This window comes from Lepidochelys kempii, chromosome 1 (genome assembly GCF_965140265.1).
Source record: "Lepidochelys kempii isolate rLepKem1 chromosome 1, rLepKem1.hap2, whole genome shotgun sequence".
Taxonomy (NCBI): Eukaryota; Metazoa; Chordata; order Testudines; family Cheloniidae; genus Lepidochelys; species Lepidochelys kempii.
Genome location: NC_133256.1, coordinates 232,774,838 through 232,792,886, shown reverse-complemented (window position 1 = coordinate 232,792,886; position 18,049 = coordinate 232,774,838). Strand labels below are relative to the sequence as shown.

The window sequence follows — 18,049 nt, the reverse complement described above, 5'->3', positions numbered from 1 at the left end:
GAAATACTGGATGTGAGCTGTTTGTGTGGGAAGATCAGTGAGAGGCCAAGAAAGGTTTGTATTAAGGCAGTGGTTATCAAACTATAATCTGGGGACCACTGATGGTCGCTGGAGGCTGGCTCCTCCTACTTATAAATTCATAGATACTAAGGTCAGAAGGGACCATTGTGATCATCTAGTCTGACCTCCTGCACAACGCAGGCCACAGAATCTCACCCATGCACTCCTGTAAAAAACCTCTCACCTATGTCTGAGCTATTGAAGTCCTCAAATCATGGTTTAAAGACTTCAAGGAGCAAAGAATCCTCCAGCAAGTGGCCTTTGCCCCATGCTACAGAGGAAGGCGAAAAACCTCCAGGGCCTCTTCCAATTTGCCCTGGAGCAAAATTCCTTCCCAACCCCAAATATGGCGATCAGCTAAACCCTGAGCATATGGGCAAGATTCACCAGCCAGATACTACGGAAAATTCTTTCCTGGGTAACTCAGATCCCACCCCATCTCACACCCCATCACAGGCCATTAGGCCTATTTACCATGAATATTTAATTACCAAAATCATGTTATCCCATCATACCATCTCCTCCATAAACTTATCGAGTTTAATCTTAAAGCCAGATAGATCTTTTGCCCCCACTGCTTCCCTTGGAAGGCTATTCCAGAACTTTACTCCTCTGATGGTTAGAAACCTTCGTCTAATTTCAAGTCTAAACTTCCTGGTGGCCAGTTTATATCCATTTGTTCTTGTGTCCACATTGGTAATGAGCTTAAATAATTCCTCTCCCTCTCCGGTATTTATCCCTCTGATATATTTATAGAGAGCAATCATATCTCCCCTCAACCTTCTTTTTATTAGGCTAAACAAGCCAAGCTCCATGAGTCTCCATTCATAAGACAGGTTTTCCATTCCTTGGATCATCCTAGTAGCCCTTCTCTGTACCTGTTCCAGTTTGAATTCCTCCTTCTTAAACATGAGAGACCAGAACTGCACATAGTATTCCAGGTGAGGTCTCTTAGTTACTTTCAGCTGCCTCTGTTGGACCAAGAGAAGAGCTTGCATGATTGTAAATGTAGCTGGAAATAAGGGGGATGCAGTCTCCTATATGGGCCATTGCTATGGGGAATGGAGGGAAGATCAGAAAAGAGAGTTGTCCTCACAGACTGCTGCCACAGACAGGACTGGAGCAGACATCCCCCAATGTATGGAAACTTACAACCAGAGAGGACTGAAGAGCTACTGATGGGAAAAGTAGTAGAGAAGAGAACTGGCAGCATATCCAGGGGAGTTGAGAGAAAGGAGGATTAGGCGGCGTGGCAGCATTCCATGAAAGAAAGGAATCAAACACCTGGGCAGCATGTGCAGTGATTGTCTAATGATTGTGTGACATTGATTAGAGCCCAGAGTAATACACAGAGTTGCCATGTAGGTTACATACACGCAGCTCAGGCTGTGCTGATAGATCTCAATCTTTGTTTGCAATGCAGTCCTAGGGTGCTTCTGAGCATGGATTCTTCTAGTCATGCAGCACTAAGGAAGCCAAATGTGAAAATGCCGATTTGCACATCTGAACACCACAGTGGATATGGCTCTGGACAGGTTCAGTGACATACCCGAACTTTCAGTGTGGGATTTTCAGAAGTGCTCAGTATTGCCCTAACTCTGCTCTCCTTGAAGTCGAAGGTAAATTGATTTCAAGGGAAGCCCAGTTGGGCCAGCCCTGAGCACTTGTTAATATCCCATTCCTAGTGCCTTACAGGAGCCATATTAATTGTGCTGAAAATTGTCAGAGTTTGTAAGTCTTTCATGGTGTCCTTTTCAACTAGAACAATCTTCCTAGTCCAGGTCATCAGGCTCCTAAGTTCTCCTAATTTACATCCTTCATCAAACTGTACTACTTCAGCTAGACTCATTAGTGTTAAAGCCTATCTCAAGGTCCTGTGATTTGAATACTAATCTCACAACATGCTCTCCTCCCAGTGCTTTGTCACTGTGTCTCTCTCTGTCATATGGTTGGCAGCTTGCTTTTGTGCTTAGTTTTGGCCTATGTAGATGTTAAGATCTATGGGCAAGGACTATGGGCTAGATTTTCGAAGATATGTAGGTGTCTAAAGATTCATATAGGTGCCTAGTGGGATTTTCCAAAGTGCCCAAGTATCTTAGGCACCTAACTCCCTTTTATTAATATAAATAACACTTCTCTAGAGCCTTTCAAGCAGCACTCTTCAAGCTCTTTAGGAACAATAATGTACCATCTCCAAAAAACCTTAAGTATTTATTTAGTATTTATTCTTATCTCCACTTTTAATATGGGAAAACTAAAGCACAGGGAAGATAACTGGCATGCTGGATATCATTGACCAGATTCCTTGCTTCCCAATTCTGTGCTTTAATTATTAGACCATGTTCCTTGAGAATCATAGAAGTTACAGATGGAAAAGACCAGTTAGATCATCACACCCAAACTCCTGTCAATGGAGTTTCCAGTCTTATGGTAGAAGTCATTAAAGAGGCACAACGCTGGATTTCAGCCCAAAGGACAAGAAGCAGCAATGATTGCCAAAAAGGAATCCAATACCAAGTAATATGTCAATGCTTTAAATAAGGAACTAAATATAATCATCTAAAAGTTGGATAATTTAAGACCATTCCAAAAGATGTGTTCATAGAATCCCAAATGCATTATCCATTTTGCAGAGTCAAAAGAATATTTTTCTTAAATCAATTTAATTTCAGTTGAGTGTAGTATAGTCTATATAATCAGTGAAAATGTGAACCTCTGCATTTAGAAACATCTCTCACTAAAGAGAGTCCCTCTCCAAAATGATGCAGTTAAAATTCTTCTTCTTCCACCACCATGACCTCATCACTCCACTTCTCAGATCCATTCACCGACTGCTTCTCCATTTCAGCTCCTCCCCCTCACTTTGAGGCCCTGTGATGCTGCAATGAAACTCTGTGTGGGTGGAGGGCTCTGCTTTCATAGATCTGGTTACAGAACCAGAACCTGAGGCTCATCAGTGCTATGACTTCCAGCATCTCAGCTCTTATTTCCTCCTACACCCCTACCTGAACCCTATGTTCTGCCCAATCCTTAATTTATAATGGTATTTCCTATTTCACACACACACCTCCTTTTTTCCCTCCTCCATGCCTTTTTGCACACTCATGTCTTTTTGCATACTCTCTTGTACTCCAAGTATCCTCCATTGCCTTTTTCAGATCTCTTTAGAGATCACGTCTCCCCCCATAATTGACTGACAATTCTGCTGCGAGAGAGAGAATTCATAGACAAAAGACCTATTTAAATATAAGATAGAAGCTAGTTAGTTCTACGTTTTTAAGTTGTTCACTAGGCTAGACTCATGAAATATTCGTTTAATCTTCTTGAAGGTGCCATGAGTACAGCCACCACCATGCAGTTTTCAAACAACATCCTCAGTACAACACAAACATAACACAGGATTCTTGTGGGGTGGAGGGATGTCAAAAATTCCTTAGTGATTCAGTAGCACAATTCTTACTGAAAATCAATGGGACTTCTGCTTGGGTCAGTTAGGATCCTTTGAATATCCCACTTATAATCCTGTGAAATACCAGTCAATACTGAACTGTCTGAATTTTAAGTTTTTCTACAGTAACAGAGCTGAAAGATGTTCTGCATTTAAAAAAAATAAAGTTTGATTCTTTTGTTTTTACTACTTTATAATGCACAAAATAGGCCAGAAAGGTTTTTGTCTGGGGAAAAGAATTTCCTGCTTTGTGTTTTTTTTTGTGGGTTGGTTGGTTTTCAACCTTAGAAATATCACAAATGTCAAGTTTGGTCTTTCTTGGTACTGTGAGTTCTCATTCTTTAGTTGAAGAAGTAGGGAGGTAACAAAAGGATTTACCAAAGATGTCCTTTCTCCAAAATATATATTAGGCATTGAAATTGAATAGCTGTTAACAAAATGCAAGCACTTCTAAGCAGTCTGACTAAAAATCCCTTACCTTCACAATTGCTCTGTTTTCAATCTCTTGACCTTGTAGACATAACTTCACTAGTTTTCCAGTCGCTGTAGAGTATTCTAGGGTAGACAGGGCCTAAATATCTAATTTAAAAGACAGGAAAAAAATCTTTTTTTTCTTGCCGTCGTCTTCACATATTATAAAGAAGCAAAAAATGGGCAGAAGTCCAGCTTTTAAAAACCCTGTTGTTAGGTTATTCTTAACATAAAGGATCAAATGTGTCTTTAAACCAGACAATATTAGTGCTTGTTTTAAAGACAGGCATCTTATTCCAGGTATTTTTGGCTGCAGCCCCAAAAGTCAGCTTCCCTTTATCATTTTAATACTTCAGATACAGCAGAACAACAGTGGTAACTAACAGTTTTAGCTTAGCTCTGAATTTCCATTTGGTTATTGGTCAGCTTAGGTAACAACTTTAATGTTACAGAAGCACAGGTTTCTATCTGTCTGAGTTTAATTTTGGATTAGGAGCTGAGAAGTCATATCTGATAATGTGCATCCAAAGGCTAAGAAGCAGAGGCTGAAACATACTTAGAATGCTAAAAGATACTATAGAAATCTGCATAATGTACAACTTGTTCCTTTTGAATAAATATTTTACCATCACTTTAAAATTGGCAGAGGGTCTTACTCAGACTGTGGAAATGGAAACAGGCCATTTTAAAGATATAAATAAAGTTCGTTTAACGGCAAAATATTTGTACTTTTTATGAGAGCAAGGGTAACACTGAGTAATCTTTAAAAATCTATCGCTCAGTGAGGATAAGTCCATTGTCCAGTGACATGACTTTTCCTGTCAATCACAAAGGTGACAAGGGGGCTAGATTAAGTAAAGCTTGCCCAAGATTAACAAAGGAAGATTATTGACCTCATCCTGAAAGGGCAGAAGCCTGTTTTATCATTAAACCTTGGAAGAGAGATTCGTCCACAGGTAGCAACTTTCATATAAACGAACAAGTGTTTGTGAGGGATTCTCGATCTGAATAGAACCAGAAGGCTTGAATCTTGGGTCAATCTATTTTTCATTGTTGGTGGGGGTGAAGAGAGAAAAGGGCCCAGCCCGAACGACCTTGTCAGCAGGATCTTTGTAGGTTCCTGACTGCCATCTAAAGTGGAGAAAACAAGAAACGACTACATCAGGTGTTGGTGAGTACAGTCCTAGTTCGGAGTTTGATTGAGTGTTGTGTCAGCACACATTAGCAAGCAATTCACAATGTAAATGAACAATGGACCCCCATACACAAAACAGCTGCTCACTGCATAAAACTGTTACAGGGATTAGCAGAGCCAGAGGCTGAAATGTAATCAAATTTGAACAGGTGAAACGATTACATAGCGGACAGAGAATATTCCTGGGTGAATTAGCAACAGCATCTAGTTTTCCACTGTTGTGGTGACAGGGGTTTGTAACACATGTGTGGTCTGCTAAATTTCTGTAAATTTTCCTACCTTAACAAGTATTTAGAGAAGCTGGTGCATGCTGCTGCTTTTTTTTTTTTTTTTATGATACATGCTAGAAAATTGTAATGTGCTTTTCTTTCAGTAAACTGAGTAAAATTGTGTGTCTTTTTTTTTTTTCAAAAGACAGACCTGCTAAGTCTCACTCAGTTGAAGGGAGACTTTCCACCACTGGGATTAATTTTAGGCAGTTTCTGAAGTGCTGTCCTCTTGCCATTAAGGATTCTTCAAGGTGTTGGCAGTGGGATGTTTAAAGTCTCATGCATAATTTCTCAAGAATTCCCTGACTGAAAGTTCCTTAGATTTATACAGCTCTTAACATATGTCCATAACCATGAGTAAGTTTCTTCTTTTTTCAAACAATGAAAGACTTAATAGGTCTGAAAGGCTTTGTCTTTTGTTTTTTTTTCTCCTAATAAAGATGTGAAATAGAATGTGAAATTAAATAGAAGTGAGTAAAGTGAAACAAAGACAACAGTTAAGCATTTCAGGCTGTTGTGCAGAATGATCACAGGATAAAATCATGGCTAGTCTGGTGGAGGGTATAGGCTTACCTTGATATGCTGAGGTTTACACGTGAAACTCTAATTAACGTTAATGGATGCAGTGTGCACCCATTCCTGTGCACTGGGAGGAGAAGATTCTTTTTAGATTGTAAATCACACAACGAATGTATGATTGCTGCAGATCCTTTTGGATGAATAATTCACTGTACCTTAACTTAGCTCACAAAGATTTGAATGCAGCTGTGAGCCTACTGTATGTGTGTTTTAATTAAGTGTAGTGTACATTAAGAACCACCTGGGCATGAATAGCCCATAAAAATGATATTCAAACACTATGTATGCACACACACAGATGGTGTGGTTCCAACAAAGGGTGAAAACAATTTACTCTTGGAGCAGGAATTTTAAAATGTAATTTAATGCACAGATATGTTCTTTGAAGTCTGTACAGGGCTTAGGTCTGAATGATTCCTCCCCTCCCCCCCCCGCACTGTGTATTGGTATGTATGTGGCCCTCCCCCATCAGAGCACCTCACAATCATTAATCAATTTATCCTTATAATACCCTAGCAAAGTAAGGAAGTATTACTCTCATCCCTATTTTAGCAATGAGAAACTGAGACCCAGAGAAATTTGCCCAAGGTCACACAGGAAGTATGGAAGAACCAGGAATTGAACGCAGATCACCTGAGCCTTAGTCCAGTGTATTAATCACAACACCACTCTTCTATCTTGATGCAATTTCCCCCTCCTGAACAAATAGCCCATATAACTTTTAGTAATGGAAAGTATTCTGGGATACGGTTCGCATGCCAAGTAGTTTGTAAAATATGTTTTTTAAAAGTTGCCTTGCATTTTATTCTATCTTCCTTCAATAGCTGCAGTCCTGAATATACAACCCAAAGCTATCATTAACCACCACCACACACACACCCAACAAACAAAAGAAAACAGAAACAAGATCATTTTTGTTTTCAGTTGGTCATCACATCATCAAAAACCATCACAAAATGTATAAGGGACCAGTAAAGCTATTTAGGCTCCCAATGCAAATACCTTTTCCCAATCTGTCTGTTATATGAAGCATGCAAAAATATGTTTAGTATCTTTGGAGCCCGGTTTGGAGGGGGGAAAAAAGAAAGCAAGGAGCTTGTTGCCCTTCAAAAATTGTTAGCAACATTTGTTCCTGGAACCTCTTAATGGTGTAGACTCAGTCAAGAACTGTAACTAAGGAAGACAGTTGGCTTTTTTGTCTTGATAGGGCAAACAAGCGAGAAGTTTTTCAGAACATTATTAATATTGCTATTGCTTGACAATATGTATGAGTGACGGGTAAAGCTTGTACTAGTGCAGAAGATGATTAAAACCATTATATCAATGGTTGAACATATTTTATTCTGCTTGCAGTAAAACTATATTCATGTCCAAGTTAGCTCTACCTGTTGTTGAAACCCATTGGTAGCAACAGATAACTTTCCACTTGTAGATCAAACTTGGAGGGAACCTCAAGCAAAATGGAATGTTTTTGTCAGCTGGAGTCAGAATATTCTTTTATGGCCTGGTCCAAAGCCCACTGAGGTCATTAGAAAGGCTTTGAATCCAGTGGGCTTTGGATCAGGCTTTTGGAGTAGATAATAGGCCAACTTCTGATCTCAGTTAAAGAATGTATTGAAGTGACTCCATAGATTCACCAATGTAAGTGTGTAGGGCCAGTTTTCACAGGAAGTTTTTTCATTTAAAAAGAAAAAGGGGGGAGGGCATTTTTCTAAAAATGAAATGTTCAATGAAAAATTGTCAACATTATTGAAACTTCATGAAATATTCCACTATGTATTTTAATAAAATTGTTTACCAAAAGGGTTATGGAAAAATTTTGGTTACATGAAAACCAATAGAAAATGTGGTTTTAATAAATGAAAACTACCAAAAATGATTTGGAAATTTTTTTTTTTGGTGGAAACCAGTTTAACAAAAAATGGAAAATGGATCCATTTTCAAGCCCTGCAAAATGGAAACAGTTTTTAAAAGTGCAATGATTTTTTTCTACCAGCTTTATAACTGAGATCAGAATCTGGTTCACTGACTTTATTAATAATGGAAATAATTATCCAACATTTTATACAAACATATAAGGAAATACTTTATAGTGTTATTAAGAGCTAAAGAATAAGAGAAGAATCTGAACAGAAGAAAATGTTTAAGACAGATAATAGAAATATATAATTTTGCAACATTATGTAATATAGATATGATATGTAACAAATTAAGGACCTGAATGAAGACATTAAAATCAAAGGAACTAATCAAGTACATAGTTAACTTTAAGCACATAAGTGTTTGCAGGATTGGTTTCTAAAGCAATAGCAGAGGAAGAAAGGATTTAAGAGGCATATGCAAGAGTGTCAAAAAAGATTTAAAAAGAGAAGGGAGAGTCCTTCAGTCAAAAAAAGATCCTGCATGTGCCAGGCACTGCAGAGACGAAGGCCCCCGCATTAATGGAGGCAAGTTTGTACATATAGGACCTAGATCTGTCATCTGTTAAAGTCAATGAGATTGCGCCTGTTGACTTTAATGCAAGGCCGATTATGTCTGTATCTGAGGAAATTGTGCAGTTGTGTCACTATGCCACCTATGAGTGTGATGAGGACCACCCTTGTGAAAAATATTATCTTTAAAAGGAAAGAGGGTATGAAATGGAAGAGGAGGAAAGAAAATGAATAAGAAGCAGTAAAATGATTGCTTCTTTCCTTAGAGATCGGAGAGCTACTTGAACTGTGAGTTGAAAAAAAAAATCATATAGTGCAGGGATTTAATAGCTGATTATTATTTCATTTCCAACAGCAACTAGCCATCATGGCATTAAGTGCTTTAAAAAGGCAGGAAATTAATTATCCTAGGGAAAAAATCTGAAGATTGCGCATAGAAAGCTGTAAAAGAGCAAACAATTAAAGGTAATCAATACCATTGTTATTAGAAAACCTATGAGTACAGCACTTCTCCTCAATTAGAGAAAAACTGTATTTTGTGTTTCTCTCCTGCAACCTGATCTTTGCTCACTTCAGCCTGTAATCTTAGTTTATCCTTTATCGAGAGGCTTTGTTCTGGGTGTTTTTGAAGCACTGCATTTCTTTTTAAAGGTTTCACCAGAAGAACAAACAGCAATGAACTCAAAGAACAAAGGGTTGTTATTTCTTTCTTCCTTTTCTTCTTTTTCAAGTTTCATCTCATGTCTCTCCTCTTTCAGGAAGTTGATGGCAATAAAGTGATGTCTTCATTTGCCCCGCACAACTCATCTACCTCACCCTTGAAGGCAGAAGAAGGTGGGCGTCAGAGTGGAGAGTCATTGTCCAGCACAGCCCTGGGAACCCCTGAAAGGCGTAAAGGCAGCTTAGCAGATGTTGTAGACACTTTAAAGCAGAGAAAAATGGAAGAGCTCATCAAAAACGAGCCAGAAGGTAAGGCCTGGGAAATGAGCCAAAATTTTGTTTTCTTTCCTCCAGGTTCTGTCAACTTTGGATATCCATCCATCCATCTCCTGCACTTGTTGCTGGCAAAATGGAAGTGTGTGTCCTCTCTATACTAGGGATAATTTTCACAAGTGTTCCACCATTTCACCAGCACTGTTTAAACTTTTTTCCCAGCTTTGCCCTACTCTGCTTTATATGAGCTAGCTGCTGCCACCACCGTAAGCACAATGTCTTCTAACCCAGCTCAGAATCCGGTCTAATGGACATGCTGGTTGCTACAGTGGTGACAAGCTAGGGCCTGTCTACATTAAGGCTACTGACATTGCTAACACCAGTGAGCTGAAAACAGTGTTATCAACGATGGTAAACTTTTGAAAAAAATCCACTTGTATAGACAGCGCCAATATTTGAAGGACAGAAGGTGGAATTTGGTAATCATGAAAGGTCCTGGATTAAGTGTGCCCTAAAATATAATCCTTTTATTTATCTATGGAACAGATACTGTGCAAACGTAAATGTAATACACATTTCCCCTGTGCTGCTGTGGAAATTTTTCACCCCAACATTCAGGGACCACCTCTAGGAGGTAGCAGTAGAGTCTCTGTGCCCTTTCCGCCCTTGGCTTCGCTGCCAGAGATACGAGCTACCTGTCCATGGGGAGCTGTGCCTCCCCAAACAGCTCTGTGTGGTCCCACCCATGCTCCGCCCCAGGCCTCCTCCTGCTTCCTGCTGGCACTTTGTGGGGCCGTGGGCTGGCTCTTTCCCCTGCGGCCCTGGCCCGGACTCTGGGCAGCTGGAGCTGTGTTTGCACTGCCTGGTGTTTGGGGGAAGGGGGGGCCACGCTGCCCACCCTCCCTGCAGTCCAGGGCTGGCGGGGCAGGGATGCGCTGCCTGCCCAGCACTTCGGGGTGGGGGTCATGCCACCCATCCACCTGGTGCTCTGGGGCTTGGAGGGGGGACACCGCGCTGCACATCCAGCGCTCCAGGGCTTTAGCTGGGGAGCCTCACTGCCCACCTGGTGCTCCAGGGCCAGGGGTGCTCAGGTGGCCTTGGGGGGGAAGCTGGTGGCCGTGGTGGGTGGGGGAGGTGTCTGCGCTCTGGTGGGGGAAGGCAGAGGGGTCTCGGGCAGAAGGGTTGGGCTGGGCTGGGAGTAGCCTCCCCCACCCCACAGTTCACCCTCCGCCCATGCACCTGTTCTGTAGCAGGCCAACTCATTTCATAGAGGCCACTGAACAGCCTTTAGATGGGAAATATTTTCAATCGCTATCAGTCTGGGCTGAATTTAAACCAGTGATCTAAAGATGGAAGTCTCCATGTCCCATTGCACTCCCCTGAGCCATCCAGAAAATATTATTATAACTGTTTTGGTAGACCTTGTGGATTTCCAAGGCTACAGGGATTTGGTGCCCTTATATGAACCCACTGCTACTGATTCCCTAGTTACCTTGCAGTATTACTCACCATCTGACTTTGTGTGAGCCTATCCCTTTTCAATAGTTTATAAAAGTGGAAAAAACCCAACCTCGGAGCTCCCCAAAAGCTATACTATGCTTGGGTGTGCATTGATGATACCTGTGGGAAATTTTTAGGACTACATTTGAAGGAAACTGGCTGACAAAAAAGCAAAGAGAAGTATATTCACACTCTCTCGTATGCATGACATAACTGTAAATTAGTCTTCTCTTTAGTGGGACCCCTGGTAAGAGTCTGCTAAAAAAACAAATGCTTTGTTTAATAACCATTTTTTTAAAAAGGTATTAAACATATTGAACCATTCTGGTTTGCTTTTACCACTGACATTATGGCCAATGTCATGACCTTCTTTGTGCCTTGGAGTGGGAAAGACTTCTACACTGTGGCTGTGTGTGGGGCAGTGAGGAAAAGAGGCAAAGTTGTTTAGGGGATGGGAAAGAAGAGGGATTTCTGGGCAACATGTAAATAAATTGTGGAGTAGGAAGTTATGCATGCTCCAAAGACTCCATTAAGGAAAGGCCACAGTTAGAGATGAGAATGGTTACAGCACGTATGCATTTCCTCATCTCCACTAAAATGAAAATATACGGTACAAACAAAAGGTATGCAGCTTTGTAAAGAGATTGGGAGGGAGGGGGGAGCAACTGAATGTTGGGCTTTACAAATGTATGCAACAGAAAATCTTTTCTTCCCTCTAGCCATTGTTCTATTGTCTTTCAAAGGCCATTAAAATGAACAACAGGTTGTGATGAAAATTTCATTAAGCCCTAGTTAAATCATTATGAGGGTGCCATATTCACGTCTCTGATTCCTCCCCATCCAGAAATAAAAAGAGAAAAGAAGGTGGTTTTGTTTTGTTTTGTTCTACTCTTCTTTTCCCTAAAAGCAAACTAACAAAAGTTCAGAAGTTAGAAGAGAATGGGAAATGGGGCGTCAAACAAAAGGAGGCCACTGAGGTGAGCTGACTAGGAAAAAAATTAGACTTGCATAAGAGCATTAAAAGGTGGTGAGGAGGGAATATGTCATCTCAGCAAGCCCTCCCACCACCACCCCTTGTTCCAGTCAGCATGAATTTTTTTAAGTAGCTAATTAAATTTTTATCTTTATGGGGTATGGAAGGCAAACCACTCTCAATTGTTTTTTAAAACCCTCCACAAAACAATATTGTCTTTCTCAAAAGTTAGCTTCCCACTGCAACCACTGCCTCTTTGCGTGTTAACTCTTTCAGAAAGTCTTTTTGTTACTGTTATGTTTTATTGATATATGCAGTGTTGTTGTAGCTGTGTTGGTCCCAGGATATTAGAGACACGAAGTGACAAGGTAATATCTTTTATTGGACCAACTTCTGGTGGTGATAGAGATGAGCTCTTGACCTGAAGAAGATCTCCATCTAGCTCAAAAGTTTCTCTCTCCCCAACAGAATTAGTTCAATAAAATATATTACCTCACCCACCTTGTGTCTCTAATGTTTTGTTGACACAGTTCAAGTGTGGCGATCTCAGCCATTGCTTGTTGCTAGTCAAGTAATAAAAAAATCATGTTTTCTCTCTGGATAAGATGTGCTACAATTGGCAATCTCTAATAATACATGCAGGTAACTCAACAGCAGGTGATGCTGTATGTCTCAGTACAAAATTTTAATACGGAAAGTACAGGACCTTGCACAATAAGGCTGTGATCTTAGCTGGGCACAGTTGTAATATAAATAATAATAATACCTAGTTTATTTCTCTGGGAAGAGAAACAATTTCAGTAGTGATAGTTTAAATCAAAGAGTTTCCTTTAATCTTCTTGACTCCAGGCATGAACTAGATTTCTGTTTCTTTATATATCCATTCTACCATTTGACAATGCATTTTGAAACTAAAGAAAAAGTACACTTGAAACATTCAAAGCACAGCATATGAGCAGATTCAGCTTTGCTAACTTACACCAGGGTAACTGAAACCTCCAAAAGAATTCTGATGAAGACTTTTGGCCAGGTGTAGTGCATCTGGTGATTAGCATAAAAATGACACTTAATGGTACATAACACTGAAGTTTGAGATGGGGTTTCCACTTTAAGCTGTTTGCCACAAATCTGCAGGTCACGTCTTTGTAACATTTACAGTGGCACATCACAAAGCCATTTCATGTTGTCCTGAAATTAACATTGCAATGTTGGGACATAATGGTATATGATACTTAGGGCCCTATCAAATTCATGGTCCACTTTGGTCAATTTCACAGTCATAGGATTTAAAAAATAATAAATTTCATGATTTCAGATATTTAAATCTGAAATTTCACAGTGTTATAACTGTAGGGGTCCTGACCCCAAAAGGCGGGGTGTGTGTGTGGGGATTCGCAAGGTTATTGTAGGAGGTGGGGTTGCGGCACTGCTGCCCTTACTTCTGCACTGCTGCTGGTGGCCTTCAGAGCTGGGCAGCTGGAGAACGGTGGCTGCTGGCTGGGAGCCCACCTCTGAAGGCAGAGACCCTGCCAGCAGCAGCGCAGCAGTAAGGGTGGCCTGATATGGTATTGCCGCCCTTACTTCTGGGCCCTCAGCAGCCACCACTCTTTAGCTACCCAGCTCTGAAGGTAGTAGCGCAGAAGTAAGGGTGGCATGGCATGGTATTACCACCCTCAATTCTGGTGGGGTGCTGTCTTCAGAGCTGGGCACCTGGCCAACAGCTGCCATTCTCCAGCCACTTGGCTCTGAAGGCAGTGCAGAAGTAAGGGTGGCAATACCACAACCCCCCTAAAATAACCTTGTGACCCTCCTGCAACTCCCTTTGGGTCAGGACCCCCAATTTGAGAAATGCTGGTCTCCCCCTCGAAATCTTGTGTGCTTTTACCCTATACTATACAAAGACCAGATTTCTCAAGGGGACACCAGATTTCACGGTCCATGAAACATTTTTCAGGGCTTTGTTAGGGCCCTAGTGATACTGTATTCATTGTGACACTATGATATGATGTGATGCAACAGCATTGCATTGTGAAAGCCCCAAAATATCTGTTGAGTTCCTAGAAGAGCTAGCATGTTAAGATTACAGGTTGTGGATTGCTCCTTCAAAATTGGGACAATATACAAATATTGGATGGGTGGGATATTTGGGGCCTGATCCAAAACCCATTTAAGACGTGGAAAAGAAAAGTATTTGCTGGTGCAAGTGCTAATCACCCTCAAAAATATATGGATTTTAATGATTTTACCAAACATATTACAGTGTGTGTGTGTGGTTCGGAGCAGGTAGCATCATTCCTTTTAAGAAAGTATTTTGTGGCTAGAGATCAATGTGTATATTTTAGGGTGCAATATTGTTTTGTTGTATATATGTACTTGTAAAAGCCCCATTGAGGGAAGCCAGTCTATCTAGTGTTTCCTCAGAAATTTACAAAGGATGCTTGGCTTGCTTTTTCTTTCTTCCACAGGTATAGTGATTGCTTTTTTGTGATTTCTACTTAGTCCTAAACCTCACGCCCATTATTTTTAATCTTCTGAACCTGCCATTTTGCTTTTGACTTTCGCAAGTATCCAGTGGAGAATGAGGCATTGTGGCACATAGGCATGGAACGTTTTAGCAAATATAAAATCTGTGGAATTTTACTCATCATTGATGCATTGTGCACTTTTTTTCCTTCTCAAATTCTGCTGAAAATCCTCATAGACTGCTTTAGCATTCAGGTCCCCAAAGGCATAAACCTATTACCGAAGTCACACGATGTTATTTTACATGAAACATTCCATCCTTTTCTAACTTAGACTTCAGAAGAGGAGTCAGTCCCTTTTTATTTCTGGTGTACAATAATGAAGATAATGGAGTAGGTTTGGAGAAGCCTTATATACTGAGACAGACCTCAAGCCCTTGCCCTGAGGGTCATCTATCGACCCTGGGATTCCTTTTGCAGCTAAAATCATTAGGGGAATGAGATACAGGCATGGTTTTTTTCTATTTTCTTAAGGCATCAGAGAATGGCAGAGAGACTCTGTCGGTTCTCTTCAGTCGTAGAAATGAAATAGAAATCCCTTTGAAGTCACTGAGCTTGACACAAGTTCATGAAAAGCAAAGACCGAAGCAACCACTTAGGTTTTTCTTGCACTATTAATGGGATTGGATTGCAGTATTTTAATTTATGGCCCTGCATTTGTGGAAAATTAAATGCTTTAAATCTGTCGTAGCCTTTTCTCTAAATTCATGGTTGGGCTTTTGCAAAAATCAAAGAACAAACAAACAAACCCACCAAAGACATTTTTAGCAATAGGCTAAAGCTCTTTCTTGACGTTTACAGCTCAGAAACTTGTTAAGAATTATTCTTCTCTTTGAGTTAATCAGTTTTGGTTTGTGGCAGTTTCTGCATTTCCCTCTCTGAGGACTGCTCCTGAGCTACGTGTAAAAAGGTATTTCCATTACTGTAGTGTTCCAGTGGATGCCTGGATATAAAGCACCATAGGGCCACCTAAGCAATCAGATGGTGTGTGTTTGTGCACGTGTGCTCACTCATCTGCATGGCCCCTGCTCTGACCATACTGAAGTCCCTCTTGTGTTTTCTTCTGCTGTGCTGCTTACAGTGAATTGGTTTGATTTATATAGAAATAGATTGCCTGTTGTTGTTTCCGTTAGCTCCTTATGTCCATCTACCTGTCTGTTGGTCCATAGCTCCTCAGAGGAGAGATCATTCTTTTGAGTGTTTAGAAAACATCTAGCATGTTGTGGATGCTATTGTAAATAAATAAAACAAATAAATATATAGTATGTATATGGTTAAAGGGTTACTAGGACATGTTTGTAGGGCTTTAATAGGCATTGTGAACATAATAGTCTTATCTATTAATGTGTGTTACAATGCTATAAGTAATTTTTTTGTGGGAAAGAAAGGCCCAAGAGACCTTTTTTTGTCCATAATTTTTGTCTTCTGAACATCCCCTAAAGACTATTCGTGTTTGATGTTTAAATTTACATTATAAATCACAATACCTGCTCTTGTCGTAATTGAAATGGCAGTTGTTTAAGCAGTTCTCTCGTCTGTAAAAGTGAACCATGTTGGATTCAGGCTCTCTAGCTGAAATATGAACTCGGAATATCCCCTAATATTATCAAACTTTTAATCACATCTCTTGTAAAGAAATCAAGAGGTCTCCCTCTTCTTAAGCCATAAATTCCAAAGCAGGCCAGTAATGGGCACAAGAAGGGAGGCCTTTGAAATGCAGAGTTCTGTTTTTAAATCACATCTGATAAAGTAGGGAAAAAATAAAGAGAACAGATCCTGGGGAAAAGCCTAAGGATACTCTAATTGGCTGAGGTTTGAGTCTCTTTTGTTTGGTTCCTCACTGTCCTTTTGACAAAGTACATGTTGAAGAGGCTTTGTAATGCTGTTCTACTGAAGGACAAACAAGGGTACCTTTCAACTGAGTACTTTTAAGTTTTGTTCCTCACGCTCCTGCTGCTGTAGAAGGATGCTCTAAGCGCATTGTGGTTTACATGTTCATCTATGCAGTCTGTCACCAGAAAAAGTGTCTCTTCTTGTAGAGCAAGCCAGCATCTAACCTCCATGCACCTTTTACAAAGACACCACCATATAGAAATGTGCACTCACATAACTGATGAGGGGGGGAAAAGTTTGTGAAACAAGCCTGTGTGAAAAGAAGCCCTTAAATGCTGTGGTGTCTGATTAATCTTCATTAAAAAGTGCTTTAACTTTAGAACACAGGTAGCCTAGTTTGAAGCCCTGCCAGCTCCTTTCACTCAAAGTGAAGTTTGCTCATTTGTCATCTTCAGTTTAAGTGTATTCCTTCCTAATAGCGTAGCTCGATAGTTATGGTTGGTTTCAATGGATGTTTTCAAAAGTTGCTTAGATTCTCTTCCAAATCTCTCTTGCTTAGATCCTCAAAGGTTCAGAATTTTGGGATTTCTTTTTTCTTTCTTGATAAATGCATCTGAGATGCAGATGTAGCATCTTAAATATCCAAGAAACCACTATGGTTGAGTGATATCCTAGTTTGTGCTTTTGTAGGGAGGAGATAGGAAAGGGGAAGGGGAGAGGGACTATTTTAGGATGAAAGTCTATTCTTATGGGTCACATAATTAAGATTGCTTTCCAAAACATACTCATCCCACAAAAAGGAACCACCAGCAGCAACAGAGCCCTTCGTTCCCATCTTGAACAATGTAGCATAACCAAGTTTAACCAAAACCAAGTTAATGGTTCTGTCTCCTAGCTCCAGCAGCTCCCTGGATTATCCACCCTGCTCTCCATTTTTTTCATAGATTCCAAGGCCAGAAGGGACCATTGTGATCATCTAATCTGACTTCCTGTATAACACAGGCCATAGAACTTGCCCTAAATAATTCTCAGAGCACATCTTTTAGAAAAACGTCAAGTCTTGATTTAAAAATTGTCAGTGATGAAGACTCCACCATGACCCTTGGTAAATTGTTCCAATGGTTAATTACTCTCACCATTAAAAATTTACACCCTATTTCCAATCTGAATTAGTCTAGCTTCAACTTCCAGCCATTGGATTGTGTTATATTATACCTTTCTCTGCTAAATAGAAGAGCCCACTACTAAATATTTATTTGAATGCCTCCGATGCCCCAAAATGTTTCAGCTAAATGGGTTGCAGTCTGTTTTCCTTGTATGTTTTTGGCAAAGCCATCAGCTTCCTGAGCTTCAATTGCAATACATGGATCACTGTCGGAAAAGCCTCTGACCCAGCCTGTTAATATACAAAAATACATGAGGGAGTATGCCAGCTCTTTTTGTGTGTTTATATGCCACAGCTTTTGGGGGATATCATTTATTCAAGAGTGGAGAGCTAGCCACCTGTTTCTCAGGCCTCTTGTCCCTCATTTTAAAGGTTCAAGCCCTTGCTGAATAGTAACGCTCTAATCTGGGCAACATGGAAAACATGTATCTGAAACCTATTTGTCAAGCTAGCAGGGTTTGTGGGTTTTCGTCCCTTCTTCCTTACCCCGGAGGCGTTTGTCATGACCGTGCATATTAAAATTAATCCGACCTCCCAGGCCTGTGTGGTTTAATGTGAAGAAGTGGATATCAAGCATTTGCCCTAATTAAATAGGCCTGCTTGGTTTTGTTCTAGTGGGTGCTTGGTCTTTTTTTTAATAAGAGCTGCTTACGGAGGAGGCACGGCCAG

The 18,049-nt window shown here is 40.4% G+C and overlaps 1 protein-coding gene across 6 annotated transcripts in view; it reads left to right on the top strand.

The window, feature by feature from the left end:
* The window catches only part of SOX5 (SRY-box transcription factor 5), a 547,399-nt gene that overhangs the window by 267,455 nt on the left and 261,895 nt on the right, over positions 1–18,049 (top strand). For all 6 annotated transcript variants that reach the window (XM_073318355.1, XM_073318369.1, XM_073318362.1 and 3 more), the window contains exon 3: positions 9,213–9,423. In XM_073318355.1, coding sequence (XP_073174456.1) covers positions 9,213–9,423 — 211 coding nt within the window. The remainder of the gene's footprint in view (positions 1–9,212; positions 9,424–18,049) is intronic.